Source organism: Macrotis lagotis, chromosome 2 (assembly GCF_037893015.1).
Source record: "Macrotis lagotis isolate mMagLag1 chromosome 2, bilby.v1.9.chrom.fasta, whole genome shotgun sequence".
Taxonomy (NCBI): Eukaryota; Metazoa; Chordata; class Mammalia; order Peramelemorphia; family Peramelidae; genus Macrotis; species Macrotis lagotis.
The window spans coordinates 36,002,908-36,027,308 of NC_133659.1; the positions used below are offsets into that span (position 1 = coordinate 36,002,908).

The following is a 24,401-nucleotide window of genomic DNA, read 5'->3' on the forward strand; positions in this document are numbered from 1 at the left end:
ATGGGACTAGACTGTGAGCTAAAATGGACTACCATTTTTGTTCATTTTAGTAGTAAAGAATAATAATGCACATTATAATTGTCATTACAAATAAGTTGGCTACTAGAAAAAAGCCATAATGATGCTTTGAGTCCTCATATATATGTAAGATCGCCACTTTTCTAGGAATCAAAGAACTTTTTTAAAAAACAGCTAAGAAGTACTTAAGATTTTTGTAGCTGTCGAAACTACAGCCCATGTAATTCTTAAAGCTTACAACTAAAGAAAAAAACAGCAATTTACCTTGTCAGTTCACAAGTTCTTTATTGGATGAAAAATTACAAAGAGTAAGTACAATTTTAAAACACTAAATTGCAACTTAGATTTTTGTGAAGGTTGCTTTTTGTTTAAAAAAAAAGTCGGGGGGGGGGAGGTCTTACAATATATCAATGGATCCCGAATCTTTTAACTGTTTAGCATGACAAGTTTTAACTAAAGTTCAAAATGTTTAGTAGTCTATAAAAATGCAATATAAGGTCATCACAATATAATTGAGGAATGTGAAATTCAGAAGTCAGTACTATAAACTCAAACAAAATAATGTCTAAAAGTGAAATAGTTACTACTGCATGCCCAGTAGGCAGAATTCTTCCAAATAGCAAGAATTTTTATGGGACAATATTATTTTATGAACTAGGGCTCAGCTTTGATGCTACTTAGTATAGAATTCATTTATGAACAAAGAAAAAAAGCTTTCAGTGCATAAAAAAATTCCCCACATTCTCAACTTTAACCTCTGGCCAATACATTTATTGAAATTTTTGCCAACTCATTAGTTTTGTGGCAGTGATTGTGAGTGAACTGTAAGACTATTTTCTAAAGCAAAAGACCCAATGAATGAGGCATGAGTTATTTCTTTGGACAGAATTCTCAACTGTCTCAAACTTAACTGTACAAGATAACAGATTTAGCACAAGTGAGAATTTGTCATTTAAAGTGCACAACCATTTTGCTACACTTTGAATAAAAAAGGTAAATCTAATTCAAAGGGATAGCAGGAATGGTTGGTCTCTCAATTCAAAACACTAATTTCAATTCAGAATGAAGTATCACACAACAGAGAATACATTTTAAACCTTGCTATCCATGATAAACCAGATTACAGTCACTATAAAGTGAGGTACCTTTAGTGACCCTTTATTTTTGTGATAAGCTAATATAAAGCTAACATTTTAAAAATGTTTTATTAAGCAATTGTCCCTATTTCAGTCAACTGTTAATTCTCTCTTAGACATGACAAGCCTATCAGACTTAGACAAGCTGACATACTTCAAGGCAGGAAGATAAATTTGGGATGGACAACAAGGCGATGATCTGACAGTACAAATCACAGCTTCCTGTTAGATGCAACAAACATTCCTTAAAGAGAACAGTTCTAGCCTTTCAAGAAACAGCTGTGCCACCTATACAGAGAGACTGAAAGGGGCAGCTAACCTGATTCGGAATCACTGCTATCAGAGGAGCTGGAGTCGCTGCTGCTGCTGCTGCTGCTGCCCGAGCCCGAAGAGCTGCTGCCACCTACACTGCTGCTGCTGCTCTCGCTCAGCCTGCTGACCCCTCCGATGGCCTTGGACAAGGAAATTTTCTCAGCTGCAAAAAAGGAGGAAAGAGAATATACCACCAGTAGAATTAAGGGGCCGCACCAACACTTTAAACAGTCACCTACATTTTGTTTGGCGTTTTCTAGAATTTAACTGGTTACTGACATCCAGTAACCGCTTTTCCAACTCCTGTTTTTTCTGTGAATGAAGCTCTTCTTTGGACTTCATTATTTTCTTAGCTGCATGATTTAGGACAAAAAGTGAGCATGACCACGGCCAAAAGCAAATACCAGTTAGACTGCTGCTAATGTGCAGAGGTACATACCATGTAATTTCCGGGGCCTCTTTCTCAGAGAGGCCATGACGTATTTTTCCAGTTCTCTCAGGGTTGATGCTTTCAGTGTTTCAAAGTCAATCTCTATTTCATCAGGATTAGAATTCCTCAAAGATGGCTCTCGTGACTCTATTATATGGACTACTCGTCCAAGCTTGTCTCCTGGAAGTTTGTTGATATCCAGACTCAATTGCCTTTTCTCATCATAATTCATAGGCTTAGCATTATCTTCATCCTCAGAGTTATATGTCAACATCGGTTGGTTCACCTTTTTTGGTTGACTGTTAACAAATTTTATTTAGTTTAGTAATATATATGATTCACACGTGCACTTACTATGTGATTTATAGCACAAAAAATCACCTGCTTTTCAGCTTTTTCTTTAGTTTTATTTGCTTAAGTTTTTTCCTCTGACTTTCATCTTTGTTGATGAATTTCTTTTTTTCTTTCTTCTTCCCTCTTTTAGATTTTTCATTCTTTTTCTTTAGCTTATTATGGTAAGGTACCTGAGACAGAACTTGTAGTTGTTGATGAACGGCTTTAAGCTAATAAAGATAAATATTTAACATTTTGAATTAAACATTAAAGAAACTTATGAAAAATGAAGGGCCTGCAAATTCAGATATATTATTTTAAATAAACTTAGACCCTCACATTCCTGTGAAGCCGTGCACATTCAGTTTTATTCATTCATGTCCTAGGAAAAAGTTTGTCCCTTTTCTTTAAATATAAATTAATAGTCTCCAACTTTCAGATATGAAATAAAAAAAGACCAAAGAAACAAGAACTTTAATTTTAATTCAACAACAGGTGTAGAACATGCCCAACAAACCAAAAAGAATTTCCAAATTAAGCATGGACTGACTTTATGATTTCTAATCATAAAACAGGTTATAACTAGAAGTTGTTCAGTGAGGAAATGCTTTTGTTTTTTAAAGCTTAAAACCATATTTATGAGACATTTCAGAACTATCATGTAAACTGCTTATAACCAGACATTCACTTCAAATTTCTGACTGTTTACCTAAACAAGGAAATAATTGCTTGGTTAATTTAACTGGAGAAAGTGCCCTGTAGTATACAAAAAATAATGACCTTACTGATGTGATGCATCCTAACAAAGAAGTAAGCACTGAGACATACCTGCTCCTGAAGCTTTGCAAGGTGCTGGACTCGTTCATCAGTTGAGTCTTCAGAAGAGATGTCTTCAGAGGAAGCATCACCATTGCTATCTCGACAATAAGCTTTTGTGACATCCTTTTTAATGTAACAAATAGGCATTCTTTCAATGGGTTCATCTGGGATCTTAGCAAACTGCATCTCAAATACATCCTAAAATACAAAAAAACAAAACAGTCTACCTTACATTTAATATACATGTATCACCAGAGCCACACTACTCCTGAGGAATGACAGCTTGAATACCCAGTAATGGTCCTACAGAATGCACAGCAAGATGTTGGTCCAGATCAGGTATTTTCAGGTATTCTTCCTTCTCACCGCCTTCCTCTAATCCTGGATGACTGAATTCCTATGTTCTCAACCCATTCAAGGGGTTCTTCTCTTCTCTCCTGAAATGTAAACTAGCATGCTACAATATCAAGGGGGTCACATTCCTGTCACTCTAAAGACGCAATCACAAATCACCCAATTGGACCTACTGTGAAGAGGATTTGTGCATGCTTCATCTGCAACCACACTGACTTTAGTCAGTTTTATTTAATCAGAATCTTAAAAGTGCAAAACTATTGAGAAAAGATTCTTAAATATTAATTACAAAAGTCATATAAACACAACTGTATTCTTAAAAATGAAAGAAGTGAAAGATTTGAAATAACACCTCACCTGAAGGGTTCTTGCCATTGCTACAACTTCATGATCCGGAGGGTTATACTTGTAGCAATTCATAAACATTAACCGGATATCGGCAGCAAATTCATGAGCATCCTTATATTCTTGGTTGTCCATTTTTTGCTGTAAAAAAAATCCAGGAGTTTACTTAGTGAGTTCCAAAAATTCTAGAAGCCAGAAGTATACATAATTAGTGCTCCCTTGCAGTAATTTCCATCTTAGGTCATGTTTGGCCCACCATTTTCCCTCCCTCTCCTCCAGAAATAAAGGTCAGCACCACATTCATTTCAAGCCCACTGTTCCCTGGTACAAACACTCCTCCAGACAAGGTCCAGTGCTCCCTAGGGGCAGCATAGAGGACTAAGGGGGCACTCAAGATCACTGCAATACAAGTTTTTTCCAACTAGAAAATGAAAGCTTTTAACTAATGAACTAATGTCTTGGGGGGGTGGGGAAGGAAAGAGACTCTCTGGGACAAGGACATGCACATAATGCTAACAAGGTCGAGGAAGCAAGATGGTCAGTCCTAGCCCCAAACCCAAGAAAGACCTAGAAATCCAGTAAGAAATCACAGTCACAGATTTGTCCAGCCCAAAAGACCACTAGTAGTTGGAAAGGGAATCTAAAGGGAATCTACCCGCAAGAACCTTCAATATTCTGCTCCTCTGAGCCTGCAAGATCCCAAGGGACCAACCCTGGAGATGACTAGTGCAGGCCCCAGTGCAGACTACATATCACCCAAAAAACAGCCCAGGAGGCAAAGTTCTGCCAAGGAAAAAAGCACCAAGTCAAAAATTAAAACTGAAGACACTTAGCAAATCTAAAAAATGATTGTGAAACCAACAAATATACCAAAAGAAGAAACCCAAGCACAAACCAAAAGAAGAAAGTTGGGACTCTGCACAAGGACCACATAACCACCTGAAAGCACATGAAGCAAGAGTTTAAACAATGAAAAGAAAGAACTGGAAAGAGAACAGATATAAGATAAAATGGTTATCCTCAAGAAAATGGAATCCCTTAAAACTAGAATAAACTATGCTCAGATGTAAGATATCAAAAACAACTCACTAGGAAATTGGGTCAAGGAGAGATAATTTAAGTATCACCATACTACTTAAACCATGATTAAATACTATCCTGTATATGGTATTCCAAGAAACCATGAACAGAATTAATACATCCTAGCCCTCTTAAAAGGAAACCCAATAAGAAAAATCCCAGTAATGTTGTGGTCATAAATTAAAAGTTCATACACACACACAGATATAAATATATATAGACAGATAATAAGCATCTAGAAAGAAACTGATAGTCTTAAGTCTACAATATTCCTGAAGACCAAAGAGATAGTCTTATACTCTATAATAACTTACCCTGCAAAGCTAGGCCTCTAATGGATGAAAAACCAGAGACCAGTAGGAACTTCGGAATACAGAACGCAGAGAAGCTTAGAAGGGTCAATCTGATTAATTAGAAGGAACTCATCAGTGATGTAGTAACATTTTAATGGGGAAACAAAACAAGTACTCCTCTAGAATCTAAATGATTGTATTGTAAAGGATATTGGGATAGATGAGAAAAAAGAGTCTCTGGATGAACTGGTTCTGTTATGAGAGTATGGGAAGAGAAAGGTAAAAGAAATACTTAGTAGAAAGGAGAAAAAAAGGGAGAATTTGCTATTTTCCTTTTTTTTTGGTAGAGCAATGGGTCTACCATTGTCCATAGTCCACAGTCACACAGCTGTTAAGTATATCAAGTGTCTAAGGCCAAATTTGAACTGAGGTCCTTCTGCCTCCAGGGTTGATGCTCTGTCCACTGTGCCATGTTATTTTCCACAATTGGAATTCATGGGACCACGACTACATGAACAGAGAATGGGATGGGGGTTATAGAAAGAACATCCTTCTCATTCCAAGCGAGAGTCATTAAAGGATAATCAAACCCAACATGAAACCAAGCAAAGAATTGTGGGGGGGGGGGGGAGAGAAGAAGTGGAGAATAAAACTTGGGAGGAAACAGTTGTAAACAATCTTCCTAGACCTGAAGGGAGATTAAAAAAAAGAGGAAAAAAAGAAAAGCAAAGAATTGTAATTTAAAGGGGGTACCTTTAACTGGGGAATGCCTGAACAAGTTGTAGACTAGAAATATAATGGACTATTATTATACCATGTTAAAGGAGAAATGGATTATTTTAAGAACATCATGGCTACTAAGGAATGATGTCAAGTGATCCAAACAGAGCCACAGCAACATCCATATAAGATCAGTATCTCTGAAGAAAGTTATGTCCAGAGGCCCCAGGAGGAAATGGTCCCTCGGACAGCAGCCATGGACTCATCCAGACACATCTGTTCCTGCTTCACAATGAGCATCTTCAACAATTCTGTCCAAGACCACCATTAAGTCTCATCACTAGTTTACTTTTTTCATTAGTGGCAGGAATACATTATGAAAACAAAGTGTGAATAACAAAGAGTTTGGGATTCATAAGGCTACAACAATGAAACCAAAGTCAATATAAAATCTTAACCAATGACACAAGAATGAGAAAGGATCATTAACTAGATAAAGAGAAGACCAAACCACTTACTTTAATGGTTCCAAGATCCATTGGATTTTTAACAACATCATAGTAATTATGGAGTCCCAAAGCGTTAACATCAACAGGTTTGTAAAAAGGCCAAGCATATGCAACATGTTTCTTTGCAAACATCTCTTTAAGAATCTCATTACAGTATTTCAATTGCTCGGTTAATTTAACACTTTTCACCACTTTATATTGTTGCTGAGAATCTGGTATGATATTCTTCACTACTCTATCTTTTAAAAATGGCATTTTAGCAGATTTGTGTTCAACTAGATGTGGTGAAGATTCACTGCTTGCTGTGACTATTGAAGTTGTAGGGGTTGTCGTATCTGCTTTTCTTTTCACACCCCTTTTAGCCTAGAAGAAAATCCATAATTTAAACAATTACTCAAAAAGTTTAATTTTTCAGAACTTATAGATAATATAGATTATGACAAATTCCACCATTTATAGTAACACTTAAAATGGAGCTCCAAAAATCCTTTCATAAGGAATCAGAAACTGTTAAAAAATTGCTTTGCAAAACAGTTATTCAAGAATGAGTCAGTTAAAAATTAGAATTTGTTAAATGATTTTATGACCACCTTGCATTTAATTTTTTTGCTAAATATACACTCTAAGACATGATACAGTATAACATCCCAGTGTTAATGACCTATATCTTACTTGAGTTACAGCTTGGGTAGCACAGCTTGGCAAAGCTGCTTTAGTCATGTGCAATGGAGAAAGTGATGTCTGTGAACATACAGAAGATGGAATGGCTTGTTCCTTAGCTACCATTTCAGAGGCCTTGGAGGAGGGCTTTTCTTTACTTGAAGAAACTCCTGAAGATGATTGAGTACCTATTTAAAAAGTGTTCAAATGAGTCAAATACTGACAAACTATTCTTTCAGAATTCCATTTTTATGCATTAACTTTTACACACACACACACACACACACACACACACACACACACACACACACCCACACACACGAACTCTTATGTTTTATTTCATTATATAATTCGATCATTTTTTTTTGGTCTAAAAGTTTTTTCCAGGCTTCCCAGGAAGAAACAGGTCTTTCTTAAGGAGATGAATTAAGAGGAGTTAAAAACTCTGGACAAAAAAATACCTCTTTTGTTCAGATCCTAGCCATCTTACCCCAGAAACAATTGGATTCATGACTAGCCCTTTGAATGATGGCTCCCACATAGTAGGCACTCCATCAATGTTTACTGATAGATCGCCCCAAGAGCACATCTCTAGGTCAGTGCTGCTCAAAAGAAAGGATGAAGAGATGAACAGCACTGTGGGAAGTTTCCATCCTTCAGAACAAAAGTGGTTCCAGCAAAGAAAAAGAGGAGTATAAACTGCTGATTTGGAAAAAAGCTAGCCCATTGAAAGGTATTCTCTTTTCTGTGATCAAGATGGAGGACTGGGGGCAGCTAGGTGGCACTGTGAATAGAGCACAGGCCCTGGAGTCAGGAGGACCTGAGTTCAAATCTCGCCTCAGACACTTAATAATGACCTAGCTGTGTGACCTTGGGCAAGTCACTTAACCCCACTGCCTTGCAAAAACAAACCAAAAAAGATGGAGTACTGTCACAGTTTGGACATCTCTCCTTCTCTGTAGATACTAGATGTAATTTTAAGTTAAAATAAAATGATTCCTGAAGACTTGTATGTCCAAATACAGTATCACTATTTCTTTTCTGACTACCCTCATTGAGAATGGATGCTAAAAGCAGTAACCTTGCCAAGATCTACATGGCTGGCTTAAGGTGTGCCAAGCCTTTTCTACCTTATCTCTTTCTTGGTGTTTGAATATCAGTCCTTGGGGTACTGCCTGCCACTTCCAGGCTCCTGGTCATAGATGAAGAGCCAAGAATTCTCTTAACAATGCTGTTCACCTGCCCCAGTTTTCATTGAGCACTGTGGAGGGTGACGGTTCTGGAGGCAGTCACTTCCAGATGATAGCAGTGACACTACAACTCCTAGAAAACCATCAATCAGAAAGTTGGAACCAACACAAGTAGATAAAAGTGGCTGTTGGGAGGGGAAGGGGGTGCCTGTAATGGGACATGACAGCAAGAGCCTGAATGGTCTCGGACAATTTGAAATCCAATCAACAACTCAATGCAACCCAATCCATTCTATCATGGTACTGACTATTCTCTGAAGTTACTTCTGGAGTTGAATGTTTAATATGAAGACATTGATTTTGCTGATACTGTTTTTTTAGTTTTTGCAACATGATGTGGTTAAGTGGCTTGCCCAAGGCCACACAACTAGGTAATTATTACACATCTGAGGCCCATTTGAACTCAAGTACTCCTGACTCCAGGGCCAGTGCTCTATCCACTGTGCCACCCAGCCACCCTGCTGATACTGATTTATAAAGTGAGGTCATCAAAGACATTTTATTTATATCATACTGGTACAGTTTTGTTAAAGGCCTCCTCATTTCTACTTTGACAACCCATTTTTTTCTCTGTAAACATGCTTTTATGAAGCGGGATCTCTAATGATGCTCAAGAGGTCCCCTCCTCAGCTCTAAGGTTTTCTACCAAGGCTCCAACACAACTCCACCTTCCTGGTCAAAAATCCCAAAGTAATAGTTTGGTAACAATAAACAGTCAAGAAGTTGGCATATCATCTTTTAGCAGAATGAGCCAAGCACAGCTGGTGTGAGAGAAACCAAGAATCTTCAGGAAGCTGGTAAAAGCCAAGCATAATTAATATGATTTTTGAGTCTTTGGAGAAATTCAAAAGCACAACAGTAACATTACAAAATTCAGCAGATTAGAACCCCTTAATTTTCAAGCCCAAACACAAGAACTTAGACAAATCCAAAGTTTTGAAATCAGGCAACTCTTTTTTCCCCTATTTTTTACCTTTTCTCTTTCTTTCCTTTCCACCTATTACTTGTTCTTCTGAAGGCATTTGAGCCATTTTTTGCATAAACAATTTCTCTAAGGCTTGTGCCATGAGAACAATGTCATCGCCTGGCTACAAAGCAAATTAAAGATTTATGGTGTTATTCAGTAAGAATTGCATTGCATTATTTAAAAAAAAAACATTCAGCACATCAGAAATGACTACATAAAAGCAAAGCATAAAAATTACTGTTACCTCTATTTAAATTTTACATAGACTGTATCTCTTTCCAATGGAAAAACATTAATTAATCTATGTGATTATTATACCAATTTTGTCTCTGGAAAAGAAATAAGGGTCTAGACTAAGAAGAGAAGTCACAGTGAGGCAGATGTGGGAGCAAAGAGTCAGAAAGTTCAACCTCAGTGGTCACTGGGGTGGACCAGAGAGAGCCACTGGTCCAAGGTCAAACAGGTCTGGGAAACCCCTGAAAGGTAGAGGAGCTATCTGCTGCGCTCCCACTCCAGTATGCTTCCTTAGGAGACCCTTGCCCAAGGAAGGGACAGTCTAAACATCTATAAGCCAACACTGACCTCCCTGATCTGCCTCCCCACTTTAGTCCAGGGGAAACCCTCTACCTACAAAGGGGCTTCTTTCTCCTTGTTCCCATTAATTCCCATTTTGAGGTTCACAGGGGACTTCAGGTAGGTCACTGAACCTTCCCTCTCCTCCTCTGTAAAATAACGAGCAGGAAGCAGGTAATCAGATAAGAAGGCTGCTAGTCTATGGACTTTTCAGCTGGGTAACTATGAACTTTTGGGGGGGTTTGTTTTGGGTTTTTTGTTTTTGTTTTTTACAAGACAATGAGGTTAAGTGATTTGCCCAAGGTCACTCAGGTAATTATAAAATATCTGAGGCCAAATTTGAACTCAGACCCTCCTGACTCCATAGCTGGTGCTTTATTCACTGTGTTACCTAGTTGCTCCAACTATGAATTTCTAAATGGTAAATGCCATTCCATCACCTTTACTCTTTCATTACACTTCCTTTCTTCATTTGTCCACAGGAGATGATAACTGACTCCTACAAGTTTCCCAGCTCGTCACTCTTCCCTCTGTCTACAATGGGTATACCAAGACTAGAGAAGCCTCTGAGAGGACAGGGACCAACCAGGGAGAGTGATCTACATGGAATAAATGCTTAATGTTTAATTGGGGGGGGGGGGTACAGACAACACAGTGCATTCAAATAAATACACACAAAGCATAATTCAAATATATGCTAAATAATTATCTATCTGGGACAACAGGTGGCTTGGTGGCCAGATGGCCATGCCTGGATTCCATCATATTAAATCTAGTTGTGGGCCTTTCCCAGCTGTGTGACCCTAAGAAAGTCTGGTGACCTGTTCTCCTCAGTTTCCTTAGCTATCTGTAAAAGGGTTGTATAACAATAATACCTACCTCCCAGTATTATAATGAGGATAAAATGGAATCCTAATTGTATGCATGAGGTACAGGGTCTGACCTAGAATTCAGTGCTCCATAAAGATTAGCTACTAGTAGTCCATGAAAACCATCATCAACTGAATATACAGACAACTAAAACCACAAATTGAACAAATTTTTTACAGTACCCAAATACTGTAGTGAAGATTAGGAAGAGTGACAGACCTTGTTATATAAATAGCAATTGTTGAACATTGTTTTCAAGTCTTCTATACATTCTGAGGATTTCACGTAGTATTTATGTTCTAAGCGCTTTTTAATTGTACTCAAATCCATTGGCTTCTTAATGATGCTGTAATAGTCCTGTAGGTTTAAGGTAGGAGAATGTGAATGATAAGAACATTTACCATAATTATTGGTGCACAATGAAATATGGAACATTTAACTTCCATTATCCTTAATTTGTTTCATCATGAAGACAGGATCTGAAAACCAAATTGCCTTGTAATAACAAATCCAGTGTTGTTAGTCACAGAAATGTATATAGAAAGAAAAGTTCAGTTGCATTTCAACATACTATGCCCTAAATATTTCAAAGTCTAACATGTTAGAATATAATGACCCTCAGGAATGTTCACACTGGCCAGGTGACAGTAGCATGCCAGCATTGAGGTAGCACAGCTCTGGAATGTCAGAGGGATTCGAGTTATTCACTGGCTCATAATGAAAGCAGATAACTTTCCTGACAGCACAAAGCAAGGTGGAAGGGTTCAGACTTCAAAGCCAATTCAGCAAAGGACCCAAAATTGGGGCAGTCCGAACAGCCCAAGGCTGCTTTGACTACTCCAACAATGATTGGGGGACATCTGGTTTCAACTCTACCCGAGGAGGCTTTTCAGGGTCAAGGGTTCCTAAGAGCACTCTGGAGACAAACCAACTGCAAGTTTAAAGCTAGAAAAAGCATCTACTGGTTCTAAAGAAAGAAAATTTTGTTGTTTTAATTTCTTTCCCTCTGTGGGAAGGGGGGCAGAGATCCTACTGTATATAATCTTCTAGAAGCTTCCTAAGCATCAGGTTCATCACTATAGGGGACACCCTCAGCTGGGTCCAGAGTTGTCTGGAAGCACTGAGAGGTTTGGGACTTGCCCTAGTCACTAAACTGGCACATGTCAGAGGCACAATTTGAATCCAGTCTTCCTAACAGTGAATGGTTCTCTATCTACTGCTCCAGATAGCAATTTCTAACACAATGTTATACCAACCCTTTACCCCTCACCTAAGACATCCACTTCCAGAAAAAAAGTGTTTGTGACCCAAATTATAAAAATTCTCAGCTCTTGAGGTTGAAGGAATAGACAAAACCAAAATGGGGCTGATGGTTTTAAACTACTCAGGGCATCCTTCCCATCGCATCAGTCCTTTTGCAGGTGACAAGGCTCAGATGCTTGGGGAGAGCCAGTCCCAGGATATCACTGACCCCACAACAACACTTGCAGAACAGTGTGGCCCTGCCTCCCTTGACCACCTCCTGGCCACCTCTGCAGCCTGGGTCCCCTGCTCCCACTCACCGGGAGCTTGAGCTTGGCAGCGTCCACAGGCTGCTGGAAGGGCCAGGAGAAACTGTGCCGCCATAGAGCCTTCAGGACCACCTTCTGCAGGTACTGCAACTGATTGGTGAGACGGCCGGTTTTCTTGGCATTTATGAACTCCGGTGGAGGGGGGTTGACAATAGCCATCTGTCGACTTGACAGAGACATTCTGAACAACTTTTTCCTGATGGGGGGTTGTTTTCTCTACACATATATCCTGGGGAGGAAAAAAAGCAAGATGTGCTCAGACAATTAAGATATACTAGAGAGATCATCAGCTCATTGAGCCGAAGCCCCCTGGGCTCATGAGAAAGCCTTTCCAGTCCTTGTTTCCTAGTTTGATCACTACCAGGGTTGGACAAGCTCATCCACAGGGCAATCACCATCAGGCTCAGTGCAGCACTTGAAGACCCTCCTGGGAGGGAGTCACTGGAAAGGAAGCACTTTGAAGGGAAGACTTTCTACCTTTTTGTACCTGTATTTCCAGGGCTTAGTCTTGTGTCTGGAAGACTGTATTAAATGATTTTTTATTCATTCAAGACTACACCACCTTTTATAGATACCTTTTTCCCTATAAAATCACTGAAAGTATGTCCATTACGTAGTCCTTAGTTTCAGTGTTTCAGTATTTAAAGTTTGTCAATATGAGTGTTGAAGGGGAAAAAAAAGGAAAAGAAATTAAAAATTCTGAAGAATTGGAAAAGGGAATGAACAACAGTTTAGCATGAGAAGTCCAAAATTGCCCAAATAATAAACTCTCTGAAAATTAGAATGGACCAGATAAAAGACATTTTCTAAAGACTAAAAAAAGAATGCCTATGTAAAGCATCTCATAGCAAAAACAACTAGTGTTAAATCACTGGACTACTTGAAAACCATGATTAGAAAGAGAAGATTAGCTATATCCTCTCACTTCCTTATGCCAGCTTCTTCCTATGAAAAAAAAGGGAGGCATGGGACATCCCCTTATAGGGTCATTCCAGCTCTCATTCTCTGATTTTGATTTGGATCAAGACCCCAATATAAATGCAAACAACAAAATCAGAACAGAAAGCTTGATAATTATAATGATCAAATCTGACCCAACAAGAAGAGACAATGCACCCTGAACTGTAATCATTCACCAACCACACGTTAAGTTGTCTACTACGTGCTAAGTCCTCTGCTCTCAATGTCCCTGCTTGGCTTCCTTTTCAAGACTCCCTAAGTCTATGGGCCATGGACAGAATCTTGGGCAGGTTCTTGTCCCCTTCCAGAACTTACTCTCTCTGAGGGCAGACTGTCCCCTTGTGTTGCTTGGCACTATGGCTGGTTCACAAGAGAGGTACACAAACCTAGCAGACACAGGCAGAAAGGCCCTGGCAGCCCCCAGGGAACAGGGAGGGCTCCAGAAGGGGGGGACCACCTGAGCAGAGTCTAGCATGCTGAGCTATCCAAAGGGTGGGGGGCTTCCAGGCCTAAGGGAAAACAGACAAAGACCCTGAGACAAGAGTATTATTGTTATCAGTGGTAGAGAAACAGCCAGAAAGTCATTTTGGTGAAATTATAGGAAATAAGGGATAGGGTGGGAAGTTTTTTGGAATTTATAACTCCTAGAGGTAAGAGAGAGCTATGGAGCTTTAAAGGGGTATCATAAGATTAAATTAGAGTATGGCAAAAGCCCCCACAAAAGGTGGCAGCTTGCCTTCTATGACAAGGGTTGGGGGAAGGGGCGGAGAAGAGAAAGGTGTCAGAGTGGCCCAAGTTTTAAGGCAAGAGGAAAGTGAAGTGAGAGATATACACATTTCTAAAGGGGGAGGATTCTGTGACAAAATGGCATGCAGTCTTAGGGTAAAGAAGTAATCCATTAGACACTTCCTGAAAATCCCTGGAAACGTGAAAGACCAAAATACAGAGCCTCTGTTCCAAAGAAAAAAATAATACAAATAACAGGAGAGAATTCAAATGTTTAGGAGCCACAATTGGGCTCTCTAATGAATTTGCCACCACTAAATGAATGGAGACCTTGGAATCCAGTATTTCAAAAGGGCAAGAGAGGAAAGTTTACAACCATATATAACTTACTCGGTAAAACCGAGGATAATTATACAGAATGAAAAAATAGATTTCCATAAAATATGGAATTTCCTGATGAAAAGACCTGAACGCAAAGAATTGAATACAAAGTTGAAATACAAAGACAGGAGACAAAAGAATTATAAAGAAACAAGTACAATAAGCAATCATAAGAGATTTACAAATAAGAGATGACATATGCTAGTATCCCCTTGGAATCCTACCATCAGAGGAATATATAGGAAGTTTAATTAGACAAAAGGCTTGGGAATAGTTTTGTTTTGGTCATCTTAATTTAATATTTATTCTCATTTTGTACAAAAAAATTTTTTTACATTAATAAAATATTCTTGTTTAAGAGTAAATGAAATATCCCCTCCCCCATAAATATAGATTTGCTTGAGCGATAAAGGGGAGAGGAAAAAAATTAAAATTAAAAAAAAATAGTAATAATTGTAGGTATGGCCAGGTGGTACAATGGATGGAGCACCAGCCTTGGAGCCATGAGCACCTGAGCCCACATCCGGCCCTGTACACCCAACTATCACCCAGCCGCGTGACATGCAAGCCACCCAAACCCCACTGCCCTGCAAAAACCCCCCAAAAAGGAAAAAAAGAGCGAAAATAAAATAAAATAGTAATAATAGTAGGGGTGGCTGGGTGGTGGACAGAGCATTGGCCCTTGAGCCAGGAGCACCTGGGTCCAAATCTGGCCTCAGACACCCAACGATCACCCTGCTATGTGGCCCCAGACAGGCCACCCAGCCCCATTTGCCTTGCACACCCCCCCAAAATAATAATAATAATAACAACAAATGTGCTTGAGTCTATGTTCCAACACCATCAGCTCTGTCGTGGGTGGATCACATTCTTTAGGATAAGTCCATCACAAAAGTTACTTCCATATTTTTCCACCATTGCCATTGCTGATCACAACTCCCTCCTTTCGTATTTCTCCACTACCATGTACTATATTTTCTCTCTCCTTTCACTCTGACTCTGCTGTAGGGGAGCTGAGTGGGGCAGCAGACAGATCCCTGGTCCTGGGGCCAAGAGGCCCTGAGCCCCCATACCACCCCTTAGGCCCAGCATCCACCTGGCCCTATGGTCCTGGACAGGCCTTCCAATCCCAGCCCCTTGCAAGAAGTAAAAGAGAAAATGCGTTATATCTGACCACTCTCCCCCCATGGTCCATCGTCTCCTCCATCACTCACATCCCCCCCTTTTCTTCTTACTCCAGATGCCTATACCCCATTGAGTATATATGCTGTTTCCTCTCCTAGCCATGTTTTGGTCATCTTAAAAGAAGAATGAAAAAGGGAAGAGGAGGTGAATAAACTGGGGGTGTGTGTGAGGAAGGATATGGGGGGAAGCAAAGGAAACAGAACTTAAATGTCATTCAAAATGATAAAAAGAAAAAATACACACACACACACACACACACACACACACACACACCCCCCTCTCTCATTCCCTCACATCTAAATTATTTTTTAGAATTTTACAATTTCCCCCCATCTCGCTTCCCTTCCCCACCCCCCCACAGAAGACAGCCTGATAGTCTTTATATTGTTTGCGTCACATCTAAATTCTTAAAGGAAAAATTAAAAGAATTGTAGGGGAAAAAAGATATTAATTATAGTAGTCAGGGACTTAACTGATCCCTTCTAGACCTAAATAAACCTTAAAACCAAAAGCAAAATAAAGAAACTGAATAGAATTTCAGAATTACTTTAATTTAAAAAAGAGGGGTAGCTAGGTGGTGCAGTGGATAGAGCACTGGCCCTGGAGTCAGGAGGACGTGAGTTCAAATATGGCCTCAGACGCTTAAAAATTACCTAGCTGTGTGTTGTTGTGCAAGCCACTTAACCACATTGCCTTGCAAAAACTAAAATAAATAAATAAATAAACAAATAAAAAAAATAAATCAATAAGCAAGTAAATAAATAAATAAATAAATAAATGTTTTTTTTAAAAAAAGGGTTCTGGAGAATACTGAATAGGAATGCAAAAGATCATACATATATCTCTGAGCTAAGAACAGCGTCTTCATAAAAACTAATTATGTATTGGGTAAGAGAAATTTATCAGAAGCAATGCAGAACTAGTAAACTAATATTTTGTAGATCCTAATAATAATTATATTCAATAAAGGAAACTAACATAGTACATAATGAGGAAAGCAGTGGAATGAAATTAAATATTGGAAATTATCTTAATCCTAAAAAAAATGGGCTGGTCTGTAATATGGAAATGTATTGAATTTCTGTACATATACAACCTAGATCAGATTACTCACTATCATGGGTTTTGAGGGGAAGGAGGTAGAAAAATGTGGAACTTAAAAAGGTTACAAAAAGCAGAATATGTAAAACTAATTAAAAAAATAAAAACATTAGAAAAAAAGAATGTATGGGTCTAAAAACAAATCACACACATACACACACGATCAACAATTTCATGAAAATAACCAGGGAACATGCCTAAAAACAAACTAAAAATCTCAAATTAACCCTAAAATAGAAATCCTGAAAAACAGAATAGAGATAAACTTAATTGGAAATTAAAAATAAAAATAAATTTAGGAGTCATTTATTTGCAAAGAGAGAAAAACAACAAAAAAGACCACTCTACTGACTTTCCTAAACATATTCATGCACCCTTGAGCATTTATCCCCCCCCCCATAACTTTTAGAGGTACTTTTCTCATTTAAAAAAAAGTTTTTTGTGAACATTTTCCTCTTCATCACCAAGGGCCATTTTTACCTGGCACAATCAACCCCATTCCATCTCATCTCCCCCAACAGCTTCCTCTCATCCCTACGATCCCAGATCTCTTCTACAAGAAATGCCTTCACTTCTGTCTTCTCAACTCTTTAGTCATGCTCACAGCCTCACCAGCCAAAAGTGCTCTCTCTGAGCTTAATCATACAGCATGAAAAACAGATTTCCATAAAATATGGAATTACAAAATTACCAAAGATCACGTAGTGACTGAAGGCCTTTTCTCCCTTGGCCTTCTCTACAATTTTGCATTGGGGATCTCAGTAGCTCCCATGGATTTAATTATTTCTAACCAGATGATTCTCCAATCTCCTTATCCAGTCCTGATCTGACCTCTGATTTTACATTGCCAGTAGTCTTTTGTTCCTCTCAAACTAGATGTGCAGTTGACATCTCAAATTCCAAAATGGAAGTCATCACCTTTCCCCAGTCCCTAGCCACTTCTCAACTTTCTTAGTACTGTGGAATGCAGCCTAGGTCTTATCCTCTAGTATTCACCATCTCACACCCTAACCTGTCACTTCCAAAACGTCTGTCAATTTTACCTTTGCCTGCTTCTCCCCTGTGCCATAGTGCTGATATAGGTTCCATCACCTCGCACCCAGAGAACTGAATGAACCTATTTGCTTCCCTCTAAGTCTCTTCACACTCAGCCACCAAAGTGATTTCCCCCAAATATGGGCCCAATCATGGTATCCCCTTCCTTCCTTAAAGGATTTGTGTAACCCCAGATGCTCTCTGTGCTCCAGAAACCTCTCCTGGATCTCAGTTTATTGCCTGAAGCTTTATCCAGTCCCCCTTACCAGTTTTTTGGCCAATGGACATTTTCTATTTACTTAATTACATTATTTCTAGAGATCCACTATAAATCTTGTGGGCAGAGGCTTGGCGACTTTGTCCTAAGGCTCTTTATTAAAGATCTGGTCCGTTTCCTGACTTAGTTCATTTTCTTTCTCTTCTTATCCACCCTGGGAAGGGATGCCCGGGAGCTCCCACCTCAAAACCCCATTATTCAAGAGGCCGTCCCAAAGCCGGTAGGCAGAAGGGGCGAGCTCTCACCCCAGAAAGGCTCTCCTTCCTCTCTGAGGCTCAGCTTCTCTTCTCCTTCAGGTCAACTCACTTCCCTACCCTAGACTTTTGGGGACCCCCCAATCAATGAGCATTTGTAGAGTCACTGTACCTCCCCAAGCCTCCCCAAGATTAGGCTGGGAAGGCAGTTGTGCCAGGTGCTTAATCCTCGTCTGACAGTAAAATAAAAAAGACAGATTATGCGTCTCTGGTCTGGTCGTCCTTTTTCTGCCCAACTCAGCTATTCTCTCTGTCATAACCTAAAAGACCTTTAGTGTTTAATGAACCTCTATCACCATAGTCATCAAGTGCAGACATTTCAAACAAGATGTACAACTTGTTTAAAAGATGAACATTTTATTTCAGAATTTCATCTTAGGCATTCCGTGGAGGAGCATGGCCAAGGTTAGACCAGATTTTATGTGTACGTGCTGTCTTCAGATCTCCTTTTGGAACTGGAAAAAAGGCTATTTGAAAGCCTCCCCTTCCCGCGCTTCCGAGGAACCCGGGGCTCCGGACCAGAGACGAAGTCCTGGAAGGCGGCAGGGAGGAGCGTCCCGGGCCGCTCTCTGCCCTCCAGGGCCGGGGCTCATTTGTGGGGCTCCGTTCGGCGCCCCAGTGGGGGAAGCCTAAGCCTACGACTTTGCACGCCAAGTGCCGCAGGACATTTGGTTCCGACCGGCGTCTGAGGGCCCGCTCTACACTCAGTTCCAAATACAGGACCTAAATGTGAAATATCGCACCATAAAAAAAAAATCCTAGGAAATCATTTTTCAGAACTCTATTCTCGGCAAGACGGAGGCAAATCCTAATAAGCCGTAGATTACAATAAGAAATTAGTGTGAAAATCATTCCCGCCGCAAACTTAAACGTTTTCAATAATAAAATATGGAAATCAAACAAAATGATGAAATAGAAGAAAAAAGCAAGATTAGGTGATTGTGCCAGGTAAAATGGCCCTTGGTGATGAAGAGGAAAATGTTCACAAAAAACTTTTTTTTTTTTTTAAATGAGAAAAAGTGGCACAAGCGGAATGAATGAATCGGCAACAAAGGATCCCGCCCCATCCGACGCCCATTTTTAAAAGTGCTTCGAAGACTCGAGATCCAAGCAGCGGGGTGACGCCGCGCCAGGCCCCGGATGCCCGGGTGCCCGGATGCCCGGAGCCCCGCCCACGCCCCAGGGCCTCCGCGGCGCCACCCGCTCCAACGGCCCCATTAACCGCCGCGGGGCCGCGCCGCCCGGCCCGCCGGGCCCCCAGCCGCCCCTCCGGCAGCCGCGGCCTCCCGGCGGACAGGGCCCTCGAGAGGGCCGGGGCCCGGGGGAGGGCGGGGGCCTGCGGGCCGATACTCACGGAGCTCAGCCGTCCCCGTTCCGCTCACCTAAATGGCGGCAGGCGGCCGGCCCCGGCGGGCGCTTTTATAGGCGACCTGGCCGCGCCCCTCCGCCCATTGGTCCGTTTCGGTCACGTGCCCGGAGGCGGGGCCTGCCCGCGGGCGCCGCGCCGCACGTGCTCCCGGGCCGGCTTCCTCGGCGGAGGCGCGGGCGGCCGTGTCCGGCCCGGCGAGCCTCCCGCGCGGCGGGCCGCCGGCCATGGCGAGCTGCAAGGCAAAGGGCCCCTTCGCGGAATGGTAGGCATGTGCAGAAAAGGGGAACCAGGAGAATAACTTTATTTCAAGTTTTGCAAAAATAAAAAAAAAAAGCACGTTTTCCCACCAGGGCTGTGCTAGGCCAGAAGCGCGGAGGACCCGCTTTAGCGCCCCGGGAACGGCTCGTGGCCCGGGGGCAGGGGCGGGGATTCCCACCCGCCGCTTCCCGGAGGCGGCTGGAGAGTTGGGGGGCCGTCCTGCGGTCTGGGGGGGCCCGGAGGAGCCGGGGCTGCGGGGAGGAAGCCGGGCCCGGCCCCGGCGTGGGGCAGCGGCGCCGCCATTTTCCCGGTCAGATTCGAAAACTTGGGGCGTCCTGCCGCTCCCGCCCCGCCCCGGGGCCACTTCCGGCCCCCCTGCGCCCAGAGAGGGAGGGGGCCGGGCCCCGGGCTCCAGCGTCCGCTCGGCTCTCTACTCATCTCTTCTGGTCCCTCTTTTTATTTTAGGTTTTTGCCGGCCAGTGGGGCCGAGTGACCAGCTGCAGGCCGCCCAGCGCGGCAGCCGAGTGTCCGAGGCGGCATTTGGACTTGCCCGCGGGGCCGCCCAGCCGGCCTGCCCCTCTGTCCTGCAACCCACTGCTCACTCTCCATGCCCACATCTTTCCAGTCTGCCCAGCTCTGCCTCTGCCCCTGTACCCACGGGATCCACCTCTTCACTCGTGTCTGTCTCTGCCCGACCCGCCTATCTCTTCTCTCCAAGTCCCTCTGTCTAGCTGTCATCATGTCTGTGTTTCCTTCCCAAAGAAGACCATGGACATCAGAAAAGGGTGCTGTGACAAACACTTGAATTTTGAGGACCAAGTCACCAGCGGCATTTTCTCCTCCAGAGCCATCTGGGTCCAGGGGTCGGATAGGAATCAGGAGACGGGGGATGGCCCTAGGTGCCAGGCAAGCAGGGTCAGATGACAGACAGCTAGTTAGTGGCAACTGCCCACTTGTCCTCTCCACTCGAAGGCTAGAGCTCTGTTCATTGCGCCCCCACCTAGCTGCCCCTCTTATCTATCTAATCTACCTTTCTCTTTACTTTGTCTAATCTACCTTTTTATTTTGTCTATGTCCAAATATCTAGTCTATCTACCTATTTGACTCTCTACTCCACCCCCCATCTGTTTCTCCATCTCTCCATGGCTATTTATTTATCTGTTTATCTATCTATCTCTTATTTCTTTATCCGTCTCTATTTCTTCATCTGTCCATCTCTATTTATCTACCCACCCCTTTACCTATCATGTTCCTATCTCTCTGTCTCTGTCCCCATACAAAGTCATTTCTAGACGCAGATAGCAAGCGCTTCACAGATCTAGTTTCCACCTGCTAAGCAAGAGGAAATCTTGTTTAATTGTCTTATTAATTCCCACCTGCTAATAACTGACAGTGACTCCTAATAGCATGTTAAGGTCAAGACAAAATCATATTAGCTCTCCAGCCCCCTGCTCCCAGGTTTCCTTCTTCCAAAGTCCACTCAGAGGAAGTACAAGCAGGAAAGAGTTTCCTCCCCTTTTTTGCTCTCTCCCACACATAGGATAATAATTTCCCCCACCTCTACAACTTTGTTCTGGTTGTTCTGTTCACTCCCACTAAAAACCTAGAACCTCCTCATTCTTCCTTTTTCCACCTTTGGAAATCTTACCAGTTCAGGTGTTTCTTTTCCCGTTAAGATCAGCTACTCTCCTTTTTCCCTTCCAAATTACTCCAAGGAGTTTTCTCCCTTCTTTGAATTTCTCCACCATATGCTTTAGAATTATCATCCCATTTGATACTCAAAACCCCAATTTACAGTTGAGGAAACTGAAGTAACGGGTTAAAATGTGTCTGAGGACAGATTTGAACTTCTTGACTCCAAGCCCATTGTGCCATAACTCCATAACCATGATTATAACCCTATGCTTCTCAGGTAGGATTTGGAAGAATTAAGACTGAAGCTAGGTGGTATAGTGAATATAACATGGGCTCTAGAGTCAGGAGGACCCAAGTTAAAATTTAGCCTGAGACACTTACTTGCTGTGTGACCCTGGCCAAGTTACTTAACTCCAGTTGCCTCAAAAAAAAAAAAAAGACTTCAAATCCCATGCCCTTGTCTTTTAATCTCTCCTGTCTCAATTCATGCCTTAAAAGACACTTTTTATATTATATATATATATATATATATCAATCTGGATTATTATTTATTATTTAGATCTATATATTATACTAAAAAAATCACAAATTCCAGAGAAACTTCACTTGTATTCAGGCATAGTTGTCAATAAGTTGTGTTTCTCTGATTAAATTCTGAGGGGAATTAAAATAAATAAAAAATATAATTCTAAGTTTTTAATTAGTCCCAACTCTAGAAAGTGCTCAGTGAATACCAAGAAAAGATTCATTGGTCTAGCCCCAAATACTTTTCCTTTCCTGTATTGATTCAGCCCCAAAATATCAAAATACCATGCCTGAGAAAGTTCAAGCATAACTCTCTTTAATGACATTTGATATCCCCCTTGTTGCTATCTATGTCATGCCTCTACCATTAAAATTACATTTTTTTTTATAATACACTTTACTTAGTAACTTCTGGTTAGAATCCTAAATTAGAAACCCAAAGACCTGGTCCTAGTCAACTGAGTGTTTTTTAAAAGAAAAAAACTATGGGGATGGCTAGGTGGTACAGTGGATAGAGAACTGGCCCTGGAGTCAGGAGTACCCATCCAGCCTCAGACACTTAATAATTACCTAGTTGTGTGGCCTTGGGCAAGCCACTTAACCCTATTGCATTGCAAAAACCTACCCCCCCCTCCAAAAAAAAACAAAAAGAAAAAACTATATTCAAATCCATCCTTAGACACTTAGTAATTACCCAGCTGTATGACCTTGGGCAAGTCACTTAACTATTGCCTTGCAAAAAGAAAAAAAGAAAAAACTATTGAAACTTGAGGAAAGGTATTGAACTTCTTTAAAATAGTGCAATTAATTAGAGCCATGCCTAGGAAACTAGTTAACTTGTCAGATCTAATGGCCTCCTTTGGTTTTCCGCCTTCTTGAACTCTATATCAGCCTTTGTCATTTGCATACTCTTCTGTTTGGGGATGATACTCTTTCCATCTTCTCTTTCTAGCATTTAGCCTCTCTTCAGTCTCCTTGGCTGGATCCCAATCCACATCAGCCCCCTTCTAGGATACCCTCCAAGATTCTGTCCTGTTCTTTGAGTCTATCAAGTGAAGACCCTGTTTGGCCTCATCAGTGCTCATGGGTCCAAGGATCACCTCCATGTAAATAATTCCTGTATCTGATCAACCAGCCCTGAGCTCAGATTCCTAACTTTGATGTCATCCTTGACTCCTCTCTCTTACCCATTTATTCAGTTAATAGGCAAATCTTATCATCCTTATCTCTAAAACTCTAAAATATGTTCCTTTCTTTCCTCTCATAGTCATTTGAGACCATTTGCTCTCAATCTTCATTCTCCTTGTCCTTTCTGGAACTTTTGATACTGTGAGTCCTCTTTTGCTCCTTGATATACCACTCTTCTGGTTCTTCTATCAAAAAAAAAAAAAATCAAAAGTACAAATAAAGCCAATGTAGCCAAAATCATAGCTCCAATATATTAAAAACTTTGGGACCTCATATTATTTCACTTGGTGATCACATTACTTCCCATCAATTTTATTTCCATCTCCATGCTGAGGATTCTCAAATTGACCAATCCTGCCCCAACCTTTGTAGCATTATATATTACATAATCACATAATATATAATTATAGCTACATAATATAATTATATAGTGATTAGCTTATTATATAATTATACAATGATTAGCTTATAATATATACTTATTAAAATATTATGCTATATTCATATTATAAACTAATATCTCCAACTCCAAAGATGTCCTTTCAGACATCTCAAACTGGATGTTCTATAGTCATCTTAAAATCATCATGTCCAGAATGGAACTAATTATCTTTCCCCCAAAACCCTATCAGCTTCAACACTTCCCTCTTCCTGTTCCATGGGTTCCCCAGGATCATCCTCAGCTCCTTACTCTCTCACTCCCATATCCAAAATGCCTATGGCCTAGCAATTTCACCTTTACATCATCTCTCATATATGCTGCCCCACTCCCACCCCTGTTGCTGACCCTCATTGTCTCCTGCCTGGATTCTTGCACTAGCCTGCTGGGGTGGTCGCCCTGCCTTAAGTCTCTCCCTACTCAGCCACTAATGTGATTTACTAAAAAATCAACCAACTCATCATTTCCTAGCACAGTAGTATTCCATCACAATCATATATCACAACTTACTTTTCCCAATTGTTGGGCCTCCCTGAAATTTCTAGTTCTTTGCCATCACAATGAAAGTTTCTATAAATGATTTAGAACATAGATTCTGATCAACTTGGGAAACATACCTAATAGTGGTATTTCTGGGTCAAAGGGTATATAGTTTTATAACTCTTGGCTTAATTCCAGATTGTTCTCCAAAATGGATGGATCTGTTTAGAGTTCCCCCAGTAGTCAGCTAGTGAAAAAAATTGGGATTTTTTTCACATGTCCTCCAACATTCATTACTTTTGCCCATCTATCATTTTAGCCAATTTAATAGGGTAGGAAATAATATTT

General features: G+C 41.0%; 1 protein-coding gene across 1 annotated transcript in view; it reads right to left on the reverse strand.

Annotated features, from left to right (window-relative positions):
- BRDT (bromodomain testis associated) overlaps window positions 1-19,619 on the reverse strand; it is a 40,333-nt gene extending 20,714 nt beyond the window's left edge. Inside the window, 12 exon segments of the mRNA XM_074221690.1 lie at window positions 1,474-1,629; window positions 1,706-1,819; window positions 1,906-2,195; window positions 2,278-2,459; window positions 3,058-3,246; window positions 3,760-3,888; window positions 6,359-6,712; window positions 7,022-7,197; window positions 9,233-9,347; window positions 10,889-11,026; window positions 12,232-12,469; window positions 19,514-19,619. Coding sequence (XP_074077791.1) covers window positions 1,474-1,629; window positions 1,706-1,819; window positions 1,906-2,195; window positions 2,278-2,459; window positions 3,058-3,246; window positions 3,760-3,888; window positions 6,359-6,712; window positions 7,022-7,197; window positions 9,233-9,347; window positions 10,889-11,026; window positions 12,232-12,420 — 2,032 coding nt within the window. The 5' untranslated portion in view covers window positions 12,421-12,469; window positions 19,514-19,619.
- Window positions 19,620-24,401: the final 4,782 nt, after the last annotated feature.